This window comes from Tenrec ecaudatus, chromosome 1 (genome assembly GCF_050624435.1).
Source record: "Tenrec ecaudatus isolate mTenEca1 chromosome 1, mTenEca1.hap1, whole genome shotgun sequence".
Lineage (NCBI taxonomy): Eukaryota > Metazoa > Chordata > Mammalia > Afrosoricida > Tenrecidae > Tenrec > Tenrec ecaudatus.
In genome coordinates this window covers 43,918,715-43,940,061 of record NC_134530.1, presented here as the reverse complement: position 1 = coordinate 43,940,061, position 21,347 = coordinate 43,918,715, and the positions used below count along the sequence as shown (strand labels likewise).

Genomic DNA, 21,347 nt, shown 5'->3' with positions numbered 1-21,347 from the left:
ACTAGGCCTGAGAAAAGACGTGTTGGTTACCAGCTGTCAGGGTATATCCAGGGTTCTGTGGAAGTTGTGTTACCAAACAGACGGCTCAGACCAGTATGCCAGCAAACAAATAAGAACAAGCCCAGGCTTTGTAACAGGAACTTGTGATCATGCAGATCTCCAGGCAGTCTGACTCCCCTTGGGTGGCACGCACTCCTCAGGAGGGTGCCCTCCCCGAGATGCTTACGGGGGACAGTGGGAGGGGGTGCTCCTGGCCGGTGGAACATTGGCATAGCCAGATTGACCGAATTTTCTGGAAGGTAAGGCCCTGACAAATGTCCATAGGAGCTGGACTCTCTGACCAGCAGAATATGGCAGATGGTGTGGGTTTTGCCTGAAGCAGAGAGATGCATTGTCCCTCTGCCCCTGCATTCATTTTCCCCTTTTTTCCTGGAAGTAATACAAGTGGCCTCCATTCCAATACAGTCGGTCACATGACCACTCAGTGTGAGACGATATTTCCCAGACTCCCTTGCAGCGTGATGTAACCACGTGACTAAGCTTTGGCCCATTGGATGTGATCCAAAGTGAGGGAGACATCTAGATCATACACACACACACACACACACACACACACACATATCTGTAAGGACAATGTTATTTTCTTCTTTCCTTTTTCTTCTCCTCAGACTAAGAGGTGGAGGTGGTGGACTGAACCAGCTTGGGCCACGTGACTTTGGGTTATCGATGTGGAGATGGCACTTGGGATCTTGATCTACTTGTGGACCAGAGCTGCCTGCTTGCTCTGGACCAGTGGTTCTCAACCTTCCGAATGTCACGACCCTTTAATCCAGTTCCTCATGGTGTGGTGATCCCCAACCACACAATTATGTTCATTGCTACTTCACCACTGTCATTTTGCTACTGTTATGAATCGTCATGTAAATATCTGATCTGCAGGATGTCTTTTCATTGTTACAAATTGAATATCATTAGAGCAGAGTGATGAATCACAAAAACAATATGCCATTCTAGATTGTGAAACATTTATATTGAATTGACAGATAAATGAAATTTTGTCTTGAAGCGTGGTGTAGCATGGGTAACAGTCTTCACACCGGGTACTTGTGTGTGGGCGGATCTGCCTGTGGGCAGACCCGTCTGGAGACAGGCAGAGGAGCAGTGTCTCAGTTCCTAAGACCATGGGAAATATGTGTTTTCTGATGGTCTTAGGCGACCCCTGTGAAAGGGTCGTTTGACCCCCAAAGGGGTCGCGACCCACCGGTTGAGAACCACTGCTCTGGACCAACTGCCTACTCTGAGTTGTTATGTGAGAGAAAAACAAAAATGCACTCTATCGGGGCCATCTTTTTGGTAAAGCAGCTTAGCTGGTAACAAACCGAAAAACTGATACTAAAGTTAGACGCAGACTTAGCAAAACAAACTGTACAATCTTGTAGCCGTGTGGGAGCAGGAGAAAACACAGACACTGCAGGACGGGGAGCGGGTGACCCACGGCTGATGACCTGGAAAGCTGGCCATGCACTTAACGAACGTCCGTATTTCTCGCACTACCCGTTGTCAGTTGATGGCACTGCGGTGGCGTGCCCGGTGCCATGATGCCGGAAGCTAAGCCAGTAGCCTTTCAGATATCAGCAGGGCCACGCATTGGTAGGGGGGTTTCAGCGGAGCTTCTGGGCGAAGGCAGGCTAGGAAGAAATGCCTAATGACCTACCTCTCAAAACCGGCCAAGAACATCCCATGGAGCCAACAGAACACTGATGGCCCGCTAAAAGCTGAGCCTCCTGGCTTAGAAGTTACTCAAACACACCAACAGTGCAAACAATCCGATGGCCGTGCTGATGGCGCCGGCTGGGCCGCGTTTTGTTCTCTCCCATACGAGGGGAGAGAGAGCTGACGGACGCGGGATGCACGGTAACAACCAGCTGCCCCCGGCCGGCACGGGGAGCAGCCCTGTGGCAGAGACCTAACTCAGGAAGCTGCCGAGACCACTTCCACATTCAAAGAAGGCTCCACCAAGGAAGGTCTCTTCCGTGAACTCTTTGGAATTATTGGCCTGATGTCATTGTTGATAATTGTAGCTGCTCTCTGCTTCCTGATCATTTGATCACTTCCCCTTTTAGGAAACAACTGATGTCAACTGAGGAATATTCCCCAAAAGTTGAGGTTACTCCCCTTCCTATGGCTTTGAAAGATCCATGTCCTGACTGCGTGCAAAGTTATTGTGTAATAAAACTAGAAACTGGAAGCCAGAAACCCCCCTTAAGGAATTTATGTTAGATCTTGAGCTGGCTGAGCTATTGCAACTGAAACCCACGGAAATCTCAGAGGCTTGTTGGAAGCTTTTGTGTGAGATCCTAAAAAAGTTTATCATCCTCTTCCAACAGTTTTTCCCTTTCCTTATATTGGTTACTGCATAGGGGGCAGAATATGGCACCCCCCCCCTCCAGGAAATAACCCAAAGAGAAATAGAGTTCCTGACCTTATACAGGGGTTATAATGATTTACCTTATACAGGGGCTTATAATGAAAATGGCATAAGAATAGTTAACAAAGAAGGTGTACAAGTTCCTTTTAGTAGTTTATGTTTTAAGGAATGGTTAGCAAGAGGAGGGCCCCCGTGGTGTTTGAAGTCCACTGACACAAAGCTACCTATTGCGAGGCAACTCATACCTTGGTACAGAAAGACTTCTGGGAGTTTAATTTTTGGGGATTTAGTGGAAAAGAAAAAAACAATAAATGAAAACCCTAGAGGAACAGCCCAAGAAGGAACAGAAAGAACAGCCAAAGCCTTCTCAGTAATTTTTGTGATGGATAATGAAATGCATTGATTTCATAGTTAGAACAATGCGCCCTAGTTGGATAAAGTGTGTTCAGTTATTGTTAGAAGGTTTATCACCCTTGTGGTTGAGACAGTTTTAGTTTCAAGAGGTATTAATTTTTAACCAAAAATCATGATGTAATTTATGTAACTTGTCATGGTCTTGTGGCCTGAGAATTTCCTAATGTATGACCTCAGGCCATAAGCTTTAAGCCAAGAAAAAGAATATATAAGTTGAAGCTTTGCATGAATAAAATTGGAACAGTCACCCGCAACCTTTGAGTCGTGTGGTTTCTGTCTCCCACTCGCTGACACCGTGACCCACCTTGCGGGACCCCGGACCTTGCTGCAGCTGGCCTGCGGCAGGAAGTCATCTTCTGCAGCCTGGGGTTTGGGGCCTTGGGGGCCCTCTCACTGCCATCGAGTCCATGCCGACTCACAGGGACCCGAGGGCTGAGTAGAACGTCCCCTGTGGGGTTCGGAGGCTGTCAGTCTTGCTGGGAATGGAAAGCCTCCTGTTTCTCCTGAGGAGCGGCTGGGGGGTTTGAACTGTTGCTCTTGGAGTTAGCGCAATCCACTACGTCCCCAGGGTGGCCACCTGGTAAAAATGCTGCAGCAGGCGGGGCCAAGCATGGAAGCCAATTAGGATAAAAAGTGATTGGGCAGGCCATATTTTCCGGCTATTATTCCCACCTCTTTCCAACTTTTGCATTTCAGTAGCCAATACTTTTCAATGCATTTCGGTTACATGTTTAATCAATGTCAAACTGAAGACTGTGGTAAAATTCTTCAGTTTCTCATCGCTAGCATTGGCGACTGGTACCTATATTTGAATAATAACCTGTATTGATTGGATTTCCTTGAAGGTGGATTGATATTATCCTATCACCGTCAGCACTGTACTTCAAAATAGATCTTGAAACACCCTTTTGACGATGAATGCCGCACCATCACCCTTGATTGTGTCATTCCTAGCACAGCGAGCCATGTGATTTTCTGATACGCACCTGGCTCACTATACTCAAGGAAAACAAAACAAAAGTCACGGCCGTGGAGTCAATGCAGACTCACTGTGACCCTATCGGTCAGAGGAGAGCTGCCCTGTGAGATCCTAAGACTGACTATTTATGGGAGTAGAAGCCCCTGTCTCTCCCTCAGACTCCCTACGTCTCTCCCTCAGATCAGATGGCGGTTTTGAACAGCCGACCGTGTGGATACAGCTCAAAGTGTAACCACTATGGCACCAGGGCTCCTGACTTTACTCAGGTCTCTGCTAAATGTCACCTCCTCAGAGAAGCCTTTGCTGAGTACCCTATCAAAAACCACCTCCATCACAACCCTCCTTTGTAACCGGGCCAGGAGAACTGATGGCAGCGTGCTACCACTGGGCATTTTTTATTGAAGATGCTTGGAAGACTCCTGATCAAAATTGGGGGGAATTTCACATTCTCATGGAATTCAGACGCTCTGGAGTCACAGAGACTGGATAAACCCCTGACAGTACTGTCTGGAGATAATCTTTAAGTCTTAAATCTTAGAATAAAAAATATCCCCATGAAGTCTTTAAAGCCAAACAATAGGTTGGCTTAGTTAAGAAAGAATGTCTGCCGTATGTGCTATGATCTTTGGAAAAAAAACTATACTTGCATAAGAGAGTTGATAACACCAATTCAAAAGATTGGAGAAACAATAAGGGAGGCAGTGGGCTTATGCTAATGATGGAAGAAGAACGCGGGGAAGATAGATGAGCTTAGTGGCCGGGCTTGAAGAATGTAATCAATGTCACGGAATCGAACCTGTAGAAATAGACGTGTGCTTTGCGGTGTATATTCTCAACAACCACAAGCTGTACCGTGGGTTGCCAGGAAGACAAACATCTCTCTGGAAAGGAGCACAGCCAGGGCGATCCTTTTGAGGATGGTGAGCCTGTGACTCACATTCTTTGGACCTGTTGTCAGGAGAGATCGGTCTCTGAAGAAGGACATCAAGCTTGGTAAACTCGAGGCGGGAGAAAAGAGGAAGACGTTGAGTGAGAGAGAGGGACGCCACAGCCGCAGTCATGGCTCAAACGTAGAACAGATTGTGAGGATGGTCCAGGACTAAGCAGTAGTTAAGTCTTGAACATCGAGTTGCGGTGAGTTAGAACCAACTTAATGGTATCTAACACCAACAACTCCTCTTTACGGGAGTACACAGCCTCATCTTTCTCCTGTAGAGCGGCTGCTGGGTTTGAACCGCTCACCTTACATTATCAGCCCAATGCTTTACCCATGGCACCACCAGGCCCCTTTCCACCAAGGCATCAGCAAGGACAGTTCACAAAGAGGAGAGTGTGGCAGTCACTCAGAGGAGAGAGCATGCAGAGTTCAAGGATAATGCCCACAGCACTGTACCCACCACTCTTCTGAGAGAGCCTAAGATCTGAGCAGGTCTTCTCACACTTGAGCAAGTGGGCATCAGAATCTTCTGGAAGGCTTCTAAAGCAGATGCCCATGCACACCCCTGGGATTTCTGATTATGGAGGTTGAAGACCAAGAATTGGCATTTCTATCAAGTTCCCAGCAGATGCTGATGCTGTGGGTCAGGGGGCCCCCATTTGAGAACTACTGGGCTAGAGACAAAAGGGCCCTCGCGGTGCTGTGGGTTCAATGGCTAACCACAAGGACGGTAGTTCGAACCCACCCGTTGCTCTTAGGAGAACGATGCTGCTGTCTGCTCTGGTAAAGAGCTGTCTCAGAAGCCCTATGAGGCAGTTCTACTCTGGCCTATGGAGGGAGTTTTTTGGGTGGAGTGGAGTGGGGGTAGGGTAAGGGTGGGGTGGCCAGAGTGCTGTGAGTTGAACATTGGGTTCTAAATACAAGGTCAGCAGTTTGAGCCCCCCAGATGCTCCTTGGGAAAACAATGATGTGTTCTGCTCCCATCAAGATGTATGGCCTCTGCACCCCCTTGGTGGCATGGGAGCCCCTGGGCATCGGCAGAGGTCTCTGGTCAGAGATCCAGAAGATGGTAGGGATGTATACTCGACGTCAGTCATCATCGATAGCCTGCGTTGTCCTGACATACTGGCTGGGATCAATGAGTCCCTGCAGTTGAATCTGACAAAGATCGAACAGTTGTGCTCGGGACAACTTCTTTCCAGTTCAAGGACACGCTGTCCCCTGGCTCCATTACTTGGAAGAAAGTGAGTGACATTCCAAGCTAAGCTCGCACACGAATGCATTCATAGCTTCAACATTCTACAAGCAGGATGGGTGTTGACAGAATCATTCCCGTGGGCAAAGTAGTTAAGGGGAGGTTTCAGGACAATTTTGAATGTGTTCAGTGGTTCCAGAAGTGTTTGGATGCACACTAAGATGGCAGAGTTGTAGCCGCCAGATCAGGTCAGGAAACAGCGGTGGCCCTTTGCTCCGGCTCTGATTAAGCCGTGGAGCAAGAAGAGTATAAACAGCCTGAATCAGCAGAGCACCGTCTGAATTCTTCACTTCATATCATGTGCTTCACTGTAAAATACTCCCTTTTATGATTCTGAGAGGACTCACTTGTTTCTTTTCATAAGCAAAAAGTACCCCTTCTTAAAGTGCACTCGGCAGGAGTCTAGCTCCTTTTCCCAGAGCTGTGAGTTAGGAGCTTCCTATCTTGTCGTACAGCAGTATTACCACCCAGGGGGCCGCCAGACAGCAAAGAGGCTGACCAGGAGGATCGCTGTGTGCTTGCCGGGGACAGTGTCAGTGGAGAAATATACAGGCTGAACTGAATTTTAAGCTAATGTGAAATCTTGGTAGAGAACGTTTAGTAAATAAATAATGCCTTCAGAGTATGTAAATTATGCTTCCATCTTTCAAAATACGGAGTGCGACATGCCCGGAGGGTCTGTGTGTTTTGACACTGGGTGGGAAGGCCTGGCCAGACTTGGCTCCCGTGTTTGGAATGTGCTCTTGAGCGACCTTGCAGGGCTGCTGATGCTTGGAGGCCTAGCCTCTGACGGGATAACTTGAGTTGAGAAAGCCGATGAAGGTCACCAGCCAGATCATCCCCGCGAAACACAAAAATCCAGAGACACTTGTACCCGGATGAAGCAAGGTGTGCCGCAGCCCTGAGGCACTGGAGTTGACACACTCGATTTTCCACGAGCATTTCTAGTGTGTCTAGTTGTCCTACCCAACAAACTACTTTTGGGGGCTGGCCCGCCTCTGCGGGATTCGGGTGGGAGCTGGGTCCCATTTTGCTGTCTTTTAAGTTGACATTTAACCCGTGTTTCTGCTCCGCTCCCCCCTGGCCCACAGGGGACTCCTCTTTGCTGGTGCCTTCAAGTTGTCCGCTTAGAGAGTCCAGCAGGCAGGCGACGCGGTTGCGAGCTTCGCTGGGACCTCTGGCCAAGGGAGTGACCCGGGAGGGCCCACACGCCCGTGCTCCCTCGCCAGGCTTGGGTGTTCTCGGTACCCACTGTCCACAGCGCTCCACTGGGATGGAATACAGTGCACTAATCTCTTTGGAGATATAATTTGTTAGCATGTTACGAAATGTTCATTGTCTTTAATAGTTAAACCATTTCATTCCTTAACTCCCTCAATCGTTCTAAACCACGGCCTGCTCTGGCCCCCTTCATGCGTGTAGCAGAATTCTGCAAAGATGTATGTCACCACTACTGGGATTGCTCAGCCCTTGATGTATTTGTGTTGACTCATTTCTGGTGGTAGCTTGTCCTGTAACGTGCACAGGAAGCAGTTATTTTAGGATATGATGTGTAGTGTATGCTCTGTGTGGAATTCAGAGGAAAAAACACAGGTCTCGTGTTTAACAGTGCCGGCAAGAGAAAGAAAGAAAGAAAGAAAGAAAGAAAGAAAGAAAGAAAGAAAGAAAGAAAGAAAGAAAGAAAGAAAGAAAGAAAGAAAGAAAGAAAGAGAAAGAATACAAGTAAATATCCATTGTTCAGACTTCAGTGGTGCCATTTCTTTCGTGGCCTTGTACACTTTTATTGCCCTAAAATTCCAGTTTATTGGGAATCCATTTTCTTGACCAGTTTTTTCCTACTTTAAAGAGTTTCTAGATAAAATTCTGTATTTCGAGAGAGACAAAGGATTGACAGCCTCTCTTGAGGCTGAAATGCCCTAGTGTGAGAAGAAGCAGACAATGACCATCCCAAGGCTAAGCATGAGAAGTCACAGGGTTACGTCCAGAACTTTAGGGGCAACTCACGACGAGCAGACATCGGCTGTTTTCATACTCTCGTTGCTTTCTGAAGGCTTGTTTCAGTGCATCCGGCAGTTATATATATTTGTGAATAAGCATTATTGAAAGTTTTGCCCCATTTCCAACACTAACCTTTTTTTGTGTAAATAGTGTCTAGTCACCAAAATAGCTAATTTGTACCTATCAACAATCCAGGTATTTTGGTCTAAAAACTGTCCTTTTCTCAACAGTGTTTTAAATTCTATTCCATTGGCTAAATTAATGATACTAGCTATAGAATTACCATATACCCCCATGGTGATGATTGATAGTCCCAGTAAAATAATAATGACATCTCTAGAGTGGACCAGGGACATGCATAAACCATAGATGTATGAATGGATCGGGAGGTATGCACAACTAGTTCTTATGACATGGCCTTGAAGATATGGGTGCAATTGCAAAGCATGGTGAAGAAAGCAAATGGTGCCAGGCTATCAAAGAGCATAGTGCCTGGAGTTTTCAAGGTTTATCTTAAAACTAGCAGCCATCTACAAGTACACAGGGAAGAATCACAGCAGCCTATGTGATCCAAGGATTGCAAATAACAAAATCCGAGTCAGGAGGAGGGAGCTTAAATTCTAAACACCTGGCTTTGCAGAAAGGTTATGGATGTCAGTAGAACCCCCACATCCATTTGCAGGGTCCGCATGTGGATTAGTCTCTGGTGAGTCTTCTGCAACTATGGATCAGGTACGGGAATGGCTTTGTGACCAGAGTACCTTGTAGGTGGATTGCTCCAGTAGGAATGAGGATAAATGTGATACCTTGACAATCCAACATTTAATTGTTCCAGTTTTTAATAGTCTGCTTTCTTTTCAATTGTGGCTTTTCTCTGTTCTAATCTGTCACTGTTGTTGGTTTTCGTTTTGATCATGTTACTGGGGGCTCTTACAGCTCTTATCACAATCCATACATCCATCCATGTGGCAAGCACATTTGTACATGTATTTCCATCATCATTTTCAAAACATTTTCTTGAGCCATTGGTATTAACTCAGTTTCCTCTCTCTCTCAGCCCTCCCTACCTCATAGAACCTTAATAATTTATAAATTATTATTTTTTTCATGTCTTTCACTGACTGCTCTCTCCCTCCACCCATGTTTCTGTTGTTTGTCCTCCGGCGTGGTGGTAGTGTTATATATTGATTCCCCTTTCTCCCCCTTTTCCCTCGGGGGTTTATCTGTCCTGGATTCTGGGTGTCAAGAGGTCTTATCTGTATAATTAATATGCTCCAGACTAGTCGGGTTTGTAAGGTAGAACTGGGGTCAGGATAATGGGGGGGGGGGCAGGAAGCATTAAAGAACTAGGAGAATGTGTGTTTCATTGGTGCTATACTGCACTCTGACCGACTTGTCCCTTCCTTGTGACCCTTCTGTGAGGGGATGTCCAATTGTCTACAGATGGGCTTTGTATCTCCACTCTGACCCCACTCATTCATATTGGTATGATTGTTTGCAGTCTTCTGATGCCTGATACCTGATCCTGTCGACACCTCGTGACCACACAGGCTGGTGTGCTTCTTCCATGTGGGCATCGTTACTTCTGTTGGATTGTTTTTATGATTTTTATTTTGTATGTTTTAAATCAAGGATAGGGAAATCCAAAGAGACACTAACTGGATTAGTAGGCTCCTAGGGACAAAGGAACCCTGGTGGTGTAGTGGTTATGTGTCAGGCTGCAAAACGCATGGTCAGCAGTTTGAAAACACCAGCAGTTCTGTGGGAGAAAGACTGGGCTTTCTATTCACATAAGCAGTGACAGGCTGGGAAACCCATGGGGTCACTGTGAGCCAGTATGGATTCGATGACCGTGAGGGGGTTGGTTGGGGGACATGACAAGGGGAATTGGTAATAAATGGACAGTTGTCAACAGTGAGTCCAAGGCAGAAGAAGGGTTGTAAAGTGGATTGTGGCAATGATTACACCACTCTTTCATATGATCAAACAATTTAAATGTATGCTATATGAGTTATAGGTCCATAAAACTGTTAAAAATGTTTACAGCTTGAAAGCCCACAGAGGAAATTGTGTGTTTTTTAAAACCTTTAAACAATTTATTGAGTTACTTTAATCAAGATTAACAATTCCCCACATGGGTGCAAACTAAGAGGGAGGGAGGGAGGGAGGGAGAGAGGGAGGGAGAGAGAAAAAGAGAGAGAGAGAGAGAGAGAGAGAGAGAGAGAGAATAGCATCCTGACCCACCAAGCTTCAAGGAAGACATTCCTGCAATTACTGAGAGCCGAATGAAGGTTGAAAATGATAGTGGGATAGGAGGAAAGTAAAAAGAAATAGAGGAAGGAACTAGGAGGCAAAAAAAAGGTATTTGTAAAGGTATAAACATAGGCATGCACATATGTAAATATATTAATATACAGCGAAAGGGATATAGGTCTATGTACATATAGTTATAGGTTAAGTATTAAGGTAGCAGACAGACATTGGGTACTTGAGTACTCTACTCAAGTCCTCCCTCAATGCAAGCACACTTTGTTCTAATAACCTGGCATTCTGTGATGCTCACCTTCCTAACATGATTGCTGAAGACAAAATGAGGTTAGGAAAGCTGATGGTGGCTGGCTGTTAGAAGATATAGTGTCTGGGGTCTTAAAGGTCTGAAGTTAAACAAGTGGCCATCTAGCAGGGAAGCAACAAAGCCCACGTGAAAGAAGCACACCAACCTGTGTGATCATGAGGTTTCGATGGGATCAGGTATCAGGCATCAGAAAAACCAAAACACACTATTTCGATGTAAATGAGGGGGGTCAGAATGGAGACCCAAAGCCCATCTGTAGAAAATTGGACATCCCCTCATAGAAGGTCACAGGAAGGGCCGAACCAGCCAGGGTGCAGTATAGCATTAATGAAACACACAACAGTCTTCTAGTTCATTAGTGTTTCCTACCACCCTGGCCCCCCCCATCATGACCCCAGTTTTACCTTACATCTGGCTAGACCAGAGCATGTACACTGATACAGAGAACTCTTGACACACAGAATCCAGGATAGAGAAACCCCTCAGGACCAATAATAACAAGAGTAGTGATACCATGAGGGTAGGGGGAAGGTGGGGTAGAGGAGGGAAAAAGGGGAAACCAGTCACAATGATCGACGTACAACATCCCCCTCCCCCAGGAGGGCGAACAGCAGCGATGTGGGTGAAGGGAGACAGCGGACAGTATAAAATATGAAAATAAAAATAATTTATAAATTATCAGGGGTTCACGAGGGTGGGAGGATCAGGGAGGGAGGGGTAAAATGAGGAGCTGATACTAAGGGCTCAAGTAGAAAGAAAATGTTTTGGAAATGATGATGGCAACATATGTACAAATGTGCTCTATACACTTGATGTATGGATTGTTATAAGAGCTGCAAGAGCCCCCAATAAAAAAAAGGTGAACAATTCCTACACCACCTCCAATACCAACATAATCGCAGCACAGAAGCACTGCCACCGGGGGTTGTTCTATTTTGCTCTATAGGGTTGTTATATCAACAGAAATGTCTCAACAAGCTGATAAGGCCCTGGAAGCACTCATTTATCGATGCCAAGTCATTTGGAAGACAGGTACCTGGTCAACTAACTGAAAAGATCTGTACTTGTACCCATCCCCAACAAAGGTGACCCAACAGATAGCTCAAATCATTGATCTCACGTGCGAGTAAATTTTCGTTGAAGATCATTCAACAACGGTTGTAGGAGAACATGTCAGGGAGCTGTCAGAGGGTTAGGTCTCAGAAGATTCAGAAACTTTACTTGGAACAAGGGATAGCATTGCTGAAGTTAGACGGTTCTTAGCTGAGAGCAAAGAATACCGGAAAGATTTACTTGTATTTTATTGCCCTAAGTGAAAGCATTTGACTGCGTGGACCATGATAAACTATGGATAGCTTTAAGAATAGAATAGCATTTCCAGAACACTTCACTGGGCTCATGTGGAACCTGTATTTCAAGAGGCAGTTGCGCAAACAGAACCCGGGAACACTGCATGGGTTAAAATCAGGAAAGGTGTGCATCTGCTCACTATACTTAATCTGTACACTGAGCAAATCATCAGAGAAGCTGGATTCAAGTAGAAGAATACATTATTAGGATCAGAGGAAGGCTTATTAACAACCAGTGATATGCAGATCACACACCCTTTCTTGCTGAAAGTGAGGAGGACTTGGCCACTGGCTGATGAAGATCAAGGATGGCGACCTTCGATATAAATTACAACTCAGTGTAAAGAATACTAAAATCGTCACAACTGGACCAATGGGTTAGATTGAAGGTGTCAGGGATTTTGTCTCGCTTGGATACCCAATCAATGCTCATGGAAGAAGAGCCGTCAAAAAGTCACAAGATGAATTGCAATGGATAAATCTGCTGCACAAGACCTGTTTCACTTGAGGACTAAGGTATGCCTGACCCAAGCCATGGCATTTTCTTTCTTTCTTCTTCTTCTTTTTAAAAAATCATTTTATTGGGGGCTCGTACAACTCTTATCACAATCCATACATGCATCCATTGTGTCAAGAACATGTGTACATTTGTTGCCATCATCATTCTTGAAACATTTGCCTTCTACTTGAGCCCTTGGTATCAGCTCCTCATGTTTTCCCCTCCCTCCCTCCCCTTCTCCCTCATGAAACCTTCATAATTCATAAATTATTATTTTGTCAATGGTATTTTCAATCACCTCACACACATGTGAAAGATGGATCCTGAATAAGGAAAACAGAAGAAGAATCAATAAATTTGAATTACGGTGTTGGCGAAGACTATTGGAAGTATCACCAACTGTGAAAAGAACAAACACATCTGTCTAGGAAGAAGTACAGGCAGAACATTTCTTAAAAGCCAAAAAGGACATCATGCTTGGTAAAGTAGAGGGGCAGGGAAAAAGAAGGCGGCCCTGGACAAGATGGACTGACAATGGGCTCAGGCTTAACCACTGTGAGGACGGCACAGGGCCAGGCGGGGTGGGATTCAGTCTGTTGTACTGCTTCAAGGGCACCTAAGAACAACAAAGTTTGCTTATGAGTTGGAGTCCACTGGAGGAGAGTGGAGTATTGTTTGGAGGGTGGGGGAAGGGGTAGGGAGAAACTAGAGAAATGTTGTGTCCAAGCAGAGGAAATACTCCACTCTCTGGCTCCTGCTTCCCGCCTCCTTGCAAATGCACAGTTTCATGGGTGAAAGTCTATTCTCGCTCAACGACAGAGGGAAGGGGTTTTAGTAAAGCTCCCTCTTGTAACGAGAGACCACCTTTGGATACACATTGGAGTGGGAGTGGGCTGGGCTGGGGTAGGTGGACAGGGACGACGGAGAGTTCAGTGAAAGAGCCTGCTTTGACGCAGCCTGGACGTGCTGTGGGGTGGGGGCTGGACGCTGGAACCAGATCAACAGATGGTGATAAGATCCCAAAGAGGGGGGACTGGTCACCGAAGGAAAATCCCCACAAGAGAGATCAGGGAAGGAATCTGGAGGGGAGGCACCTGTGGAGGGGAAGATGGGTAATGCCAAGGGGCGCTAGGTTCAGCGATTCAACCGGACATCGGTGTCTGTTTTTATGTGGTTTGTTCTCCTCAGTGGGACTAAGACAGGGATTTCTACTCCCAAAGAGTGCCAGTCTTGGAAACTCACAGAGGCAGCTTCTACCCTGTCCGGTAGGGTGACTATGAGTTGGCATGGATTCGATGGCAGGGTGTTTGGGTTTGTTTGTTTTGGGTCTCAGAATTCATCACAGCTGACCCAGTCACGTGGTTTTCCCCCACAAGTGACAGATGGAGCAAGCACAGGGTGCGCGGAAGGCCAGCAGGGAGAAGAGGGAAGGGGAAGGGTGATCATGTTCCCAGGTCCTGAGCTGAAGAAGGGAGCCTCTCCCTTCCTTTGGGTGGCACCTGCAGGGAGGGGGCAACAGCTGTAACCAAGAAGCCTAGTGTTTGGTTAGGTTCCCAAGACCTCTCAGGGAGCTGGGGCGACCTTGCCCGGTTCTGGCCCCATGCAAAGGTAGCGTCACCTGGTGGAGCACCTCAGGTTGGGGCGGTCCCTCATGTTCTCCAACTCTCTCCCAACCGGCCTTCCAAACACATCATCACAATGGAAATAGATCTGTGTGCATATATGTATAGGTTTAGTATTAAGGCAGCACATGGACATTGAGCCTCCACTCAAGTACTCCCTCAATGCAAGAATACTTTGTTCTATTAAGCTGGCATTCCATGATGCTCATCTTTCCGACACCATTGCTAAAGAGAAAGCTGGTGTATAAGCAAATACAGTGAAGAAAGCTGATGGTGCCCAGCTATCAAAAGATATAGCGTCTGTGGGCCTAAAGGCTTGAAGGTAAACAAACAGCCATCTGGTTCAGAAGCAACAAAGCCCACATGGAAGAAGCAATCCAGCCTGTGTGATCATGAGGTGTCGAAGGGATCAGGTATCAGGCATCATCAGAACAAAAAATCATATCATTGTGAATGAGGGGGAGTGTGGGGTAGAGACCCAAAGCCCATCTGTAGGCAACTGGACATCCTCCTACAGAAGGGTCACAGGGAGGAGACAAGCCAGTCAGCGTGCAGTGTAGCAATGATGAAACATATAACTTCTCTCTAGTTCTTTAATGTTTCCTCCCCCACTCTGTCATGATTCCAATTCTACCTTTAAAATTTGGCTAAACCAGGGGATGTACACTGGTACAGATAGGAAACACAGGGAATCCAGGACAGATGATCCTTCAGGACCAGTGGTGATACCTGGAGGGTGGAGGGAAGGTGGTTTGGAAAGGGGGAACCGATTACAAGGATCTACAAATAACCTCCTCCCTGGGGGATGGACAACAGAAAAGTGGGTGGAGGGAGATGTCGCACAGTGTAAGATATGACAAAATAATAATTTATAAATTATCAAGGGTTCAAGAGGGAAGGGAGAGCAAGGAGGGACGGGGAAAATGAGGAGCAGATGCCAGGGGCATACATGGAGAGCAAATGTTTTGAGAATAATGAGGGCAATGAATGTACAAATGTTCTTTACACAATTGATGTATGTGTGGATTGTGATAAGAGTTGTATGTACCCCTAATAACATTATTAAAAACAAAACAAAAAACACCCGGAGCAGCCCAGTGGATGAGGTCCTAGGTGGAGTCCATTTCCCATGCCAGTTTTCTTCCCTTTCCCAATTTTCTTTCTGTTGCATCTCAACTCTTCTTGCTGTCTTTCTGTCCCCCGCCCCTCCTTCCCCCTCCCTGCTCTTCTCCCCACTGGTAGTCACTGGGTGGCAGGTCCCAGTCAGCCACTGGGTGTGTCAGCAGTGGGAGGGGAATTGAGGGAAATTAGGACTAGGAGGTAGTGGCTATGGTTGGCAGTCAGATTTGTTTTCAAAGCCGACAGCTGTCTCTTGAGGGTGGACATTCTGAAGGGGCTGCTCTTTTGTGTCTCAGGCCGGAGCAGACGGATGGGGAGCTCACAGAAAGGAGGATGGGAAGAATGTTCTCACATTGATGGTGGTGGGTGGTAAGTGCACAACTCTTCTGAATGTGACTGAAGGATGAAGATGGAGGATCTGTAAACATATGCCACTAGATCTAGCTGAAAAAACAAAACTGAACAAACAGGCTGCCCTGCCCCACTATCAACTCCCCATGTCTGCCTCCTTAGAAAACATCAGGCAAATCAGTTGCTATCGAGTCAGTTGCTACCCAGAGCGACCCCATATGTGGCGGGTAGAACTGCCCTCCACGGGTTTTTAGCAGGTAATTTTTCAGAATTAGATCACCAGGCTTTTATGTTGAGCGCCTCTGGATGAGTTTGACTCACCAACCTTTTGCTCAGCCAACTGATTGCTTCACCCAGGGCCTCCTCCTGCCTCTAGTTGTCCCCAAGTCAACCCATGATGCTCCCAGCTCTCTGGCTGCTCGAGGGCCTCTGCTCTCCCAGAGCCATCTTGCCTCCCTCTGCACACACCCCATCCCAAGGAGGAGATCGAAGGGCTCTGCTAAGGGCTCTCCAACTGTCCTCCTCTGCTTCTTCGCACAATTCTCCTTTCCCCACTTCCATACGTCCGTCCAGAAACAGAGAGAGCCTGGCACTTGCTATCAGATAAAGCTGAGCCTCGGCCACCTCACTTATAAAATGTAGCTGCATCGGCTCTTGGTCCACGGACCTGCTTGGCAACCCCTCTCTCAGCTCCTACAAACTGATCACTCACTCCCCATGCAGGAGGGACAAGTGAACCAGCTGGCCCAGTCATTCTAGTCCATCATGACCTCAGTGATGGGCTCAGGGGCGGGCATGTGAGTGCAGATGGACCAATCAGAGTTCTTCCCTTGAACTTTTCCTTCCAGACTTGGTGGGTAAGAGTTCTTTCCTCTCTGGCTTTGAGGCTCTAGTTATGAACTGGAGCCCTGACTGGAGGCTGCCTGCCTGTGTTCCCAGATACCAAAAATGCAAGCGAGGGCTGGGTGATATTGGGGTACTTGGATCTAGCTGTTCCTGAGCCAAAACCTACTCTTTCCACCTTCTGGTTGGTTTCTGTCACAGTGGAAAGACCTCTGACTTACCCATAGCTCCTGTGAGGTTGTACAAAGAGCTTCAGGGGGATGTGCTTTGTGAGCTCAGTCCATTGTAGCTGTTGATGCCACTGTGGTTACAAAACTATCCATCCTGTGCCCAGCAACCAACAGCCCTGCCTTCAGCTCCACACCTCAATCAGGGTCTCTTTATCCCCTTGGCCTACTGTGGTTGGGAATCTTAGGACAATGGATGACTCACCCCTTCCCTTCCCTCTATTCTAATTAGCGTTCTCAGCTCCTGTCTAGTTGTCCCAGACAGAACAGCTCTGAGATATTTCCTTCCTCTTTATTCGGCCTGTCAATCAGAGGGACCCTGACTGTCACCCCCAGCCGAGAGTCTAGCCGGGGTGCCAGCCCTATTCCAGCTATCTGAGAAGCGGGCATTCCGATCCCTGGCTTCCAAATGTGTACGCTGAGACTCAGGAGGGAGAAAGGTCTCCCTTAGGCATACTGCTGGGAACGAGCAGCACCTGGACTCAAACCCAGGACCCTCTTAGCTCCAGAGACTTCACTTGTCCTCTTGTAGCTCCCTGAAGCTTCCCCTTCCCTCCCCCCATTCAAGTTCAATCCTTCCTGCCATTCCAGCAGCTCCTCCTCCCGACCACCCTCACTCGCTTATGCCACAAGTCTCGGCTGGAGCTCCCTCCTGGAGCTGAGCTAGATGAGGAGACCTCCATGGGGGCAGAAAATCTGCCATCAAGCCAGTTCTGACTCTCAGACACTTGGTGGGTTGGGGAGCAGAAGTGCCCCATTGTGTTCTGAAACGGACGGCCAGGTCTTGTCTTCTGTGGCATTCATGGGTGGGTCTGAACCACCAACTTTACTCTAGTAGCCAAGAGCAAACGGGATCACTCCAGGGCCCTGTGTTTGTGTGTTCACTGTGCTTCCCCAGCACCTGGCCCACGGCTGGGCCCATAGCTGCTGAGCCAATATTTGGGGAGCAAATGAATCAATGTGAGGATGGCCAGACCTGGCCCTCACCCACAGGAATTCACACTCTACAGGGCTTGCCCAGCAGTGGAGATTGGTCATCTCTCTCGGGGACTTGAAACAACAGCCCAGAGCATTCTAGCAGGCAGCCGCGTGACTTTGGAAGGGCAATGAAACCGGCTGCCTGCCTGAAACAAGCCTGGGAGGCAGCCCGCCGACTCCCCAGGGCAGGAGATGCTGCCCTCAACCTGCTGGGTCCCAACTGGTGGTCCTCCTCCTCTGCCTCTCCGAAGGGGCTGCTCACTCTTCAAGGCCCAACTCGACCAGTCAACAATGACTGAGCGCCTACGCTGTGCCAAGGAGTGCCAGGGTGGGGCAGGTGGTTAATGTGCTTGCTTGTTAACCAAAAGGTTGGCAGTGCCAGCTCCCCTGAAGTCCCCGAAAGAAAGGCCTTGTGCTCTACTTCAGAAAAACAAGCCACGAAAAACCCAGTGGAGCTCCCTTCTGCTCTGCCACACACGGGGCCACTGTGAATCAGAAGGAACTCCGTGGCAACTGGCCATGCTCCTCGGAGCCAGCCAGCTGCTCCGTCGTTGCAGGAGAAGGTCAGATGTACAAAGATCCAAGATGCAGTCTTTGCTCTCTGGAACCCCAGGGCTGGTTGGGGAGGAAGATATGTAAATGAAAAGGGTCAAGGCCACGAGGTGAGCCTGGGACCTGGAGACACGCACAGGGCCCTTCTCTGGGCGCCATCGGGTGGGCAGTGGGGATGTTTGAAAGGATCATTGGTTGTGCTCATGTTCAAGGCCCTGTCGCTGTGGGGTTGTGTTGCAGTAGCTGCAGCGCTGCTTATGGTGATGGTTAAGGTTGGACCCCAACTTGGCTAGGCCGTGATCCCAAGCGTTGTGTGGTTCTGACTGATGTAAGTTCCTCCATTTTATGTGCAGTGAACCCTAACCTCTATGACAGGGGCAGCATTAGAGTTGCATCCTGCGTGACAGCCGTACAAGAGGGTGTCCCTCAAGTTCCACTCTGATGTCAGGGGCGTTTCCTTGGGTGCCTGGCCTTCATCTAAGTACAAAGGACCTTCAAAAAATATGTGGAAAAATTTCGCATCTGTCCATGACCTTGTTCGTTTGTCCGTGAACTCTTTGAAACATCCTTGTGTCCATGATCTCCTTGTTTGGCCTAGTTAGAGAACCCAGCCCAAGACCGTACTCTTGGGGGCCATCAGGCCAGGCCTAAATGTCAGTGTGACCTCTCCTCCTAGTGAGGCTTAGAGACTTTGAAAGAAGGAAGGGGCAGAGTAAGTAAAGATTTAGATGCTTACTAGGATTATTACTGCCTGAGGTGGCTGGAAGGAATGCGGGGAATTACATGTTGCTGCTGAGGGGAGAAAAGCCCTCGCTGGAGTGGCCTGGAGCCAAAACCAAGCAGGCTAAGCAGTGGATGACTAAGTGGGGGGCCAGATCTTAGGGCTCCACTCTGCCCAGGCGCCCAAGGCCATATGCCCATGAATGGAGAGATGGCCCAGAGCTGGGGAAGAGATTAAATTTCAGTGTTTCACTTCCACAGGTGTGATGGAAACCAATCCTGTGATCATGATTCCCCAAAGCTTGTAAACCGACAATCAGCCGTGGGAGAGAGGAGTTCAGAACTGCCTGGAGACTCCCTTGCCATCTTCGCCTCACTCTCTCCCCTCGCAGGGGTGAAGGGGCCCCTACTCTAAAACTCACTGCCATCGAGTGGATGTCTGTGCCCAGGGGTGGGGGTGGGGTAGAAAGCACAATGTTTCTCCGTGGGAACCGCTGACCTTGCCTATGGGAACCCAATGTATTACCACTGCGCCTCCAACTTAGCAAAACCATGTTGTGTTTTTGTTTTTTTATGGCTTTACAAGTGAGCTTTTCCACCAGTGACCAAGCCCTGGTGCCATAGTGGTGACAAGCTAACTAAAAGGTCAGCCACTGGAAGCCACCGCTGCTCCCACGGAGAAACAATGGCCTTTCCGCCCCTGTCCAGAGCCACAGTCTAGGAAACGCACAGGGGCTGTTTTACCCTGTGGGACAGGGTCACTAGGAGCCAGTACTGACTCAGTTGCTTGATTTTCTCCCTCCTCCAAACCCAGCTGAGAAGCAACCAGGGAACAGAAACTTAGAGAGGATTAAGCCCCGTTAAGGACTCACACCCCCTTGGATTCCCCCAGCATAGTAAGGCGCAGGGCTTTGGAGACCCCAGCTCTGGCCTGTCACACCACCTCTTGAGCCTCAGTTTCTTCATCTAAAAATGGGTAAACCCGGAGGTAAGAACTCACTGACTTGAGGGCAGCGTCTATGGAGCCGGACACACCAGAGACTCTGAAAGAATTAACCCTTTCCCTCCCAGCTCAGGATAGGGATGCTCTTGCGCTTGTCCCGTCCTGCCTCCCCTTCAACCTTTCCTTCCTGCTGCTTCAGTCAGAGGTGCCTGTCCGTGGGTCAACGCCCTTAACCCCCACCGCCACCCCACCCCCACCCTGGTAGGGCGCTGGGCAGGGGCTGCCGGAGCTGCAGCCCGCCCAGCTAGAGCGAGGCTGTCTGGGAGGTGCCTGGAGTCTGCGCCCGGTCTGTCCTCCCCTGACCCTTCTGGGGCGGCCGGGGAGAGGGGGCCGGGGCGCCCGCCCTTACCGGAGAAGATCCTGCCGTCCCCGGTGAGGAGGGCGGCGCCCACGGGGAAGCGGCTGTAGGGACAGTAGGCAGACTTCTTGGCCTCGAGGCAGGAGCGCAGCAGCCGCTGGACGTGCTCGGGCGCCAGGGCGCGGAAGGGTGGCTCCTGGGCCATGTCCGTGCGCTCTCGGTCTTGTCTCGTGGTCGGGGAGTGGAGCGGAAACTCCGGCTGCCGGTCGGGTTTGCGAGCGACCGCAGCTCCTCCCCGGAGGTGTGTCCCCTGCGGCGAGGTCTGCGAGGGACTCAGGTGTGTGGCCTTCTGGCCGGGTCAGGGATTGGAGAGCGCCAGAGGGTGGGCGGTGTCCCAGGGGAAGGGTGTGCCTGTGTGGCAGCCCCAGGCTCTGGGACCACCCTAACTGCGGACACACTGGTGGGTGAGTGGCTGCGGGCCTGGGCCAGCTGGAAGGGGTGGGGAAGGCGGCTGTGAACACAGACCACTTTGGGGAAGAAGGTGAGTATGCCAGTGGGTAGTCTTGGAGTTGGGGGAGTGACTGAAGGTCTGGGGCAATGACCCTGGTGTTCTGAGTCACCAGGCAGGAAGCCCGGCAGTAAGATTAGTTCTTCTAACTCCTTCCCCTACTGCTTGGTGTTCCAATGGTTCTCGACTGAAGACAATCTTGGAATGCATCTACTTGGGCTGCCACCTCTTTTTTGTCGCTGCTGAAATGAGTTGGGGGTGGTTGGTGGCTCACCCAAGTGTTTGCAGCCTGACTCTAAGGCTTTCCAGATGGGCAGCTTTGGGCAGGTCACTCGGCCACTGAAGCCCACAGTTTCCCCCTCTAATGCCAGGTCTAGCTCCTGGGCCATTACAGGAGCGGGAGCTTTGGGGTCTGCAGGACCCCGGTTGAGTCGCAGTTCTGCTGTATATTAACGCTATGATCAGGACACGTCCCCCTTATTTCTCGGATCCTCAATCACCTCATCTATAAAATGGGTTGTCTAACAGTATCTGCTTTCCAGAATCGAGCCATGTCTGTACGGGGAGTGCGGTGACCTCACAACATGGGTGCATGTCCTTTGTGGCTTCATCCGGCTGCGGGTGTTGTCATGAAGTAGTTTGGCCAAGATCCATGAGGATGGGCAGGTACCTATGCAGAGACAAGTCCTCTA

General features: G+C 48.9%; 1 protein-coding gene across 1 annotated transcript in view; it reads right to left on the bottom strand.

Annotated features, from left to right (window-relative positions):
• Nucleotides 1-20,669, bottom strand: part of CDA (cytidine deaminase) — a 32,334-nt gene extending 11,665 nt beyond the window's left edge. The window contains exon 1 of the mRNA XM_075551547.1: nt 20,199-20,669. Within this exon, the coding sequence (XP_075407662.1) occupies nt 20,199-20,352 (154 nt within the window). The 5' untranslated portion in view covers nt 20,353-20,669. The remainder of the gene's footprint in view (nt 1-20,198) is intronic.
• Between the last annotated feature and the right edge of the window lie 678 nt (nt 20,670-21,347).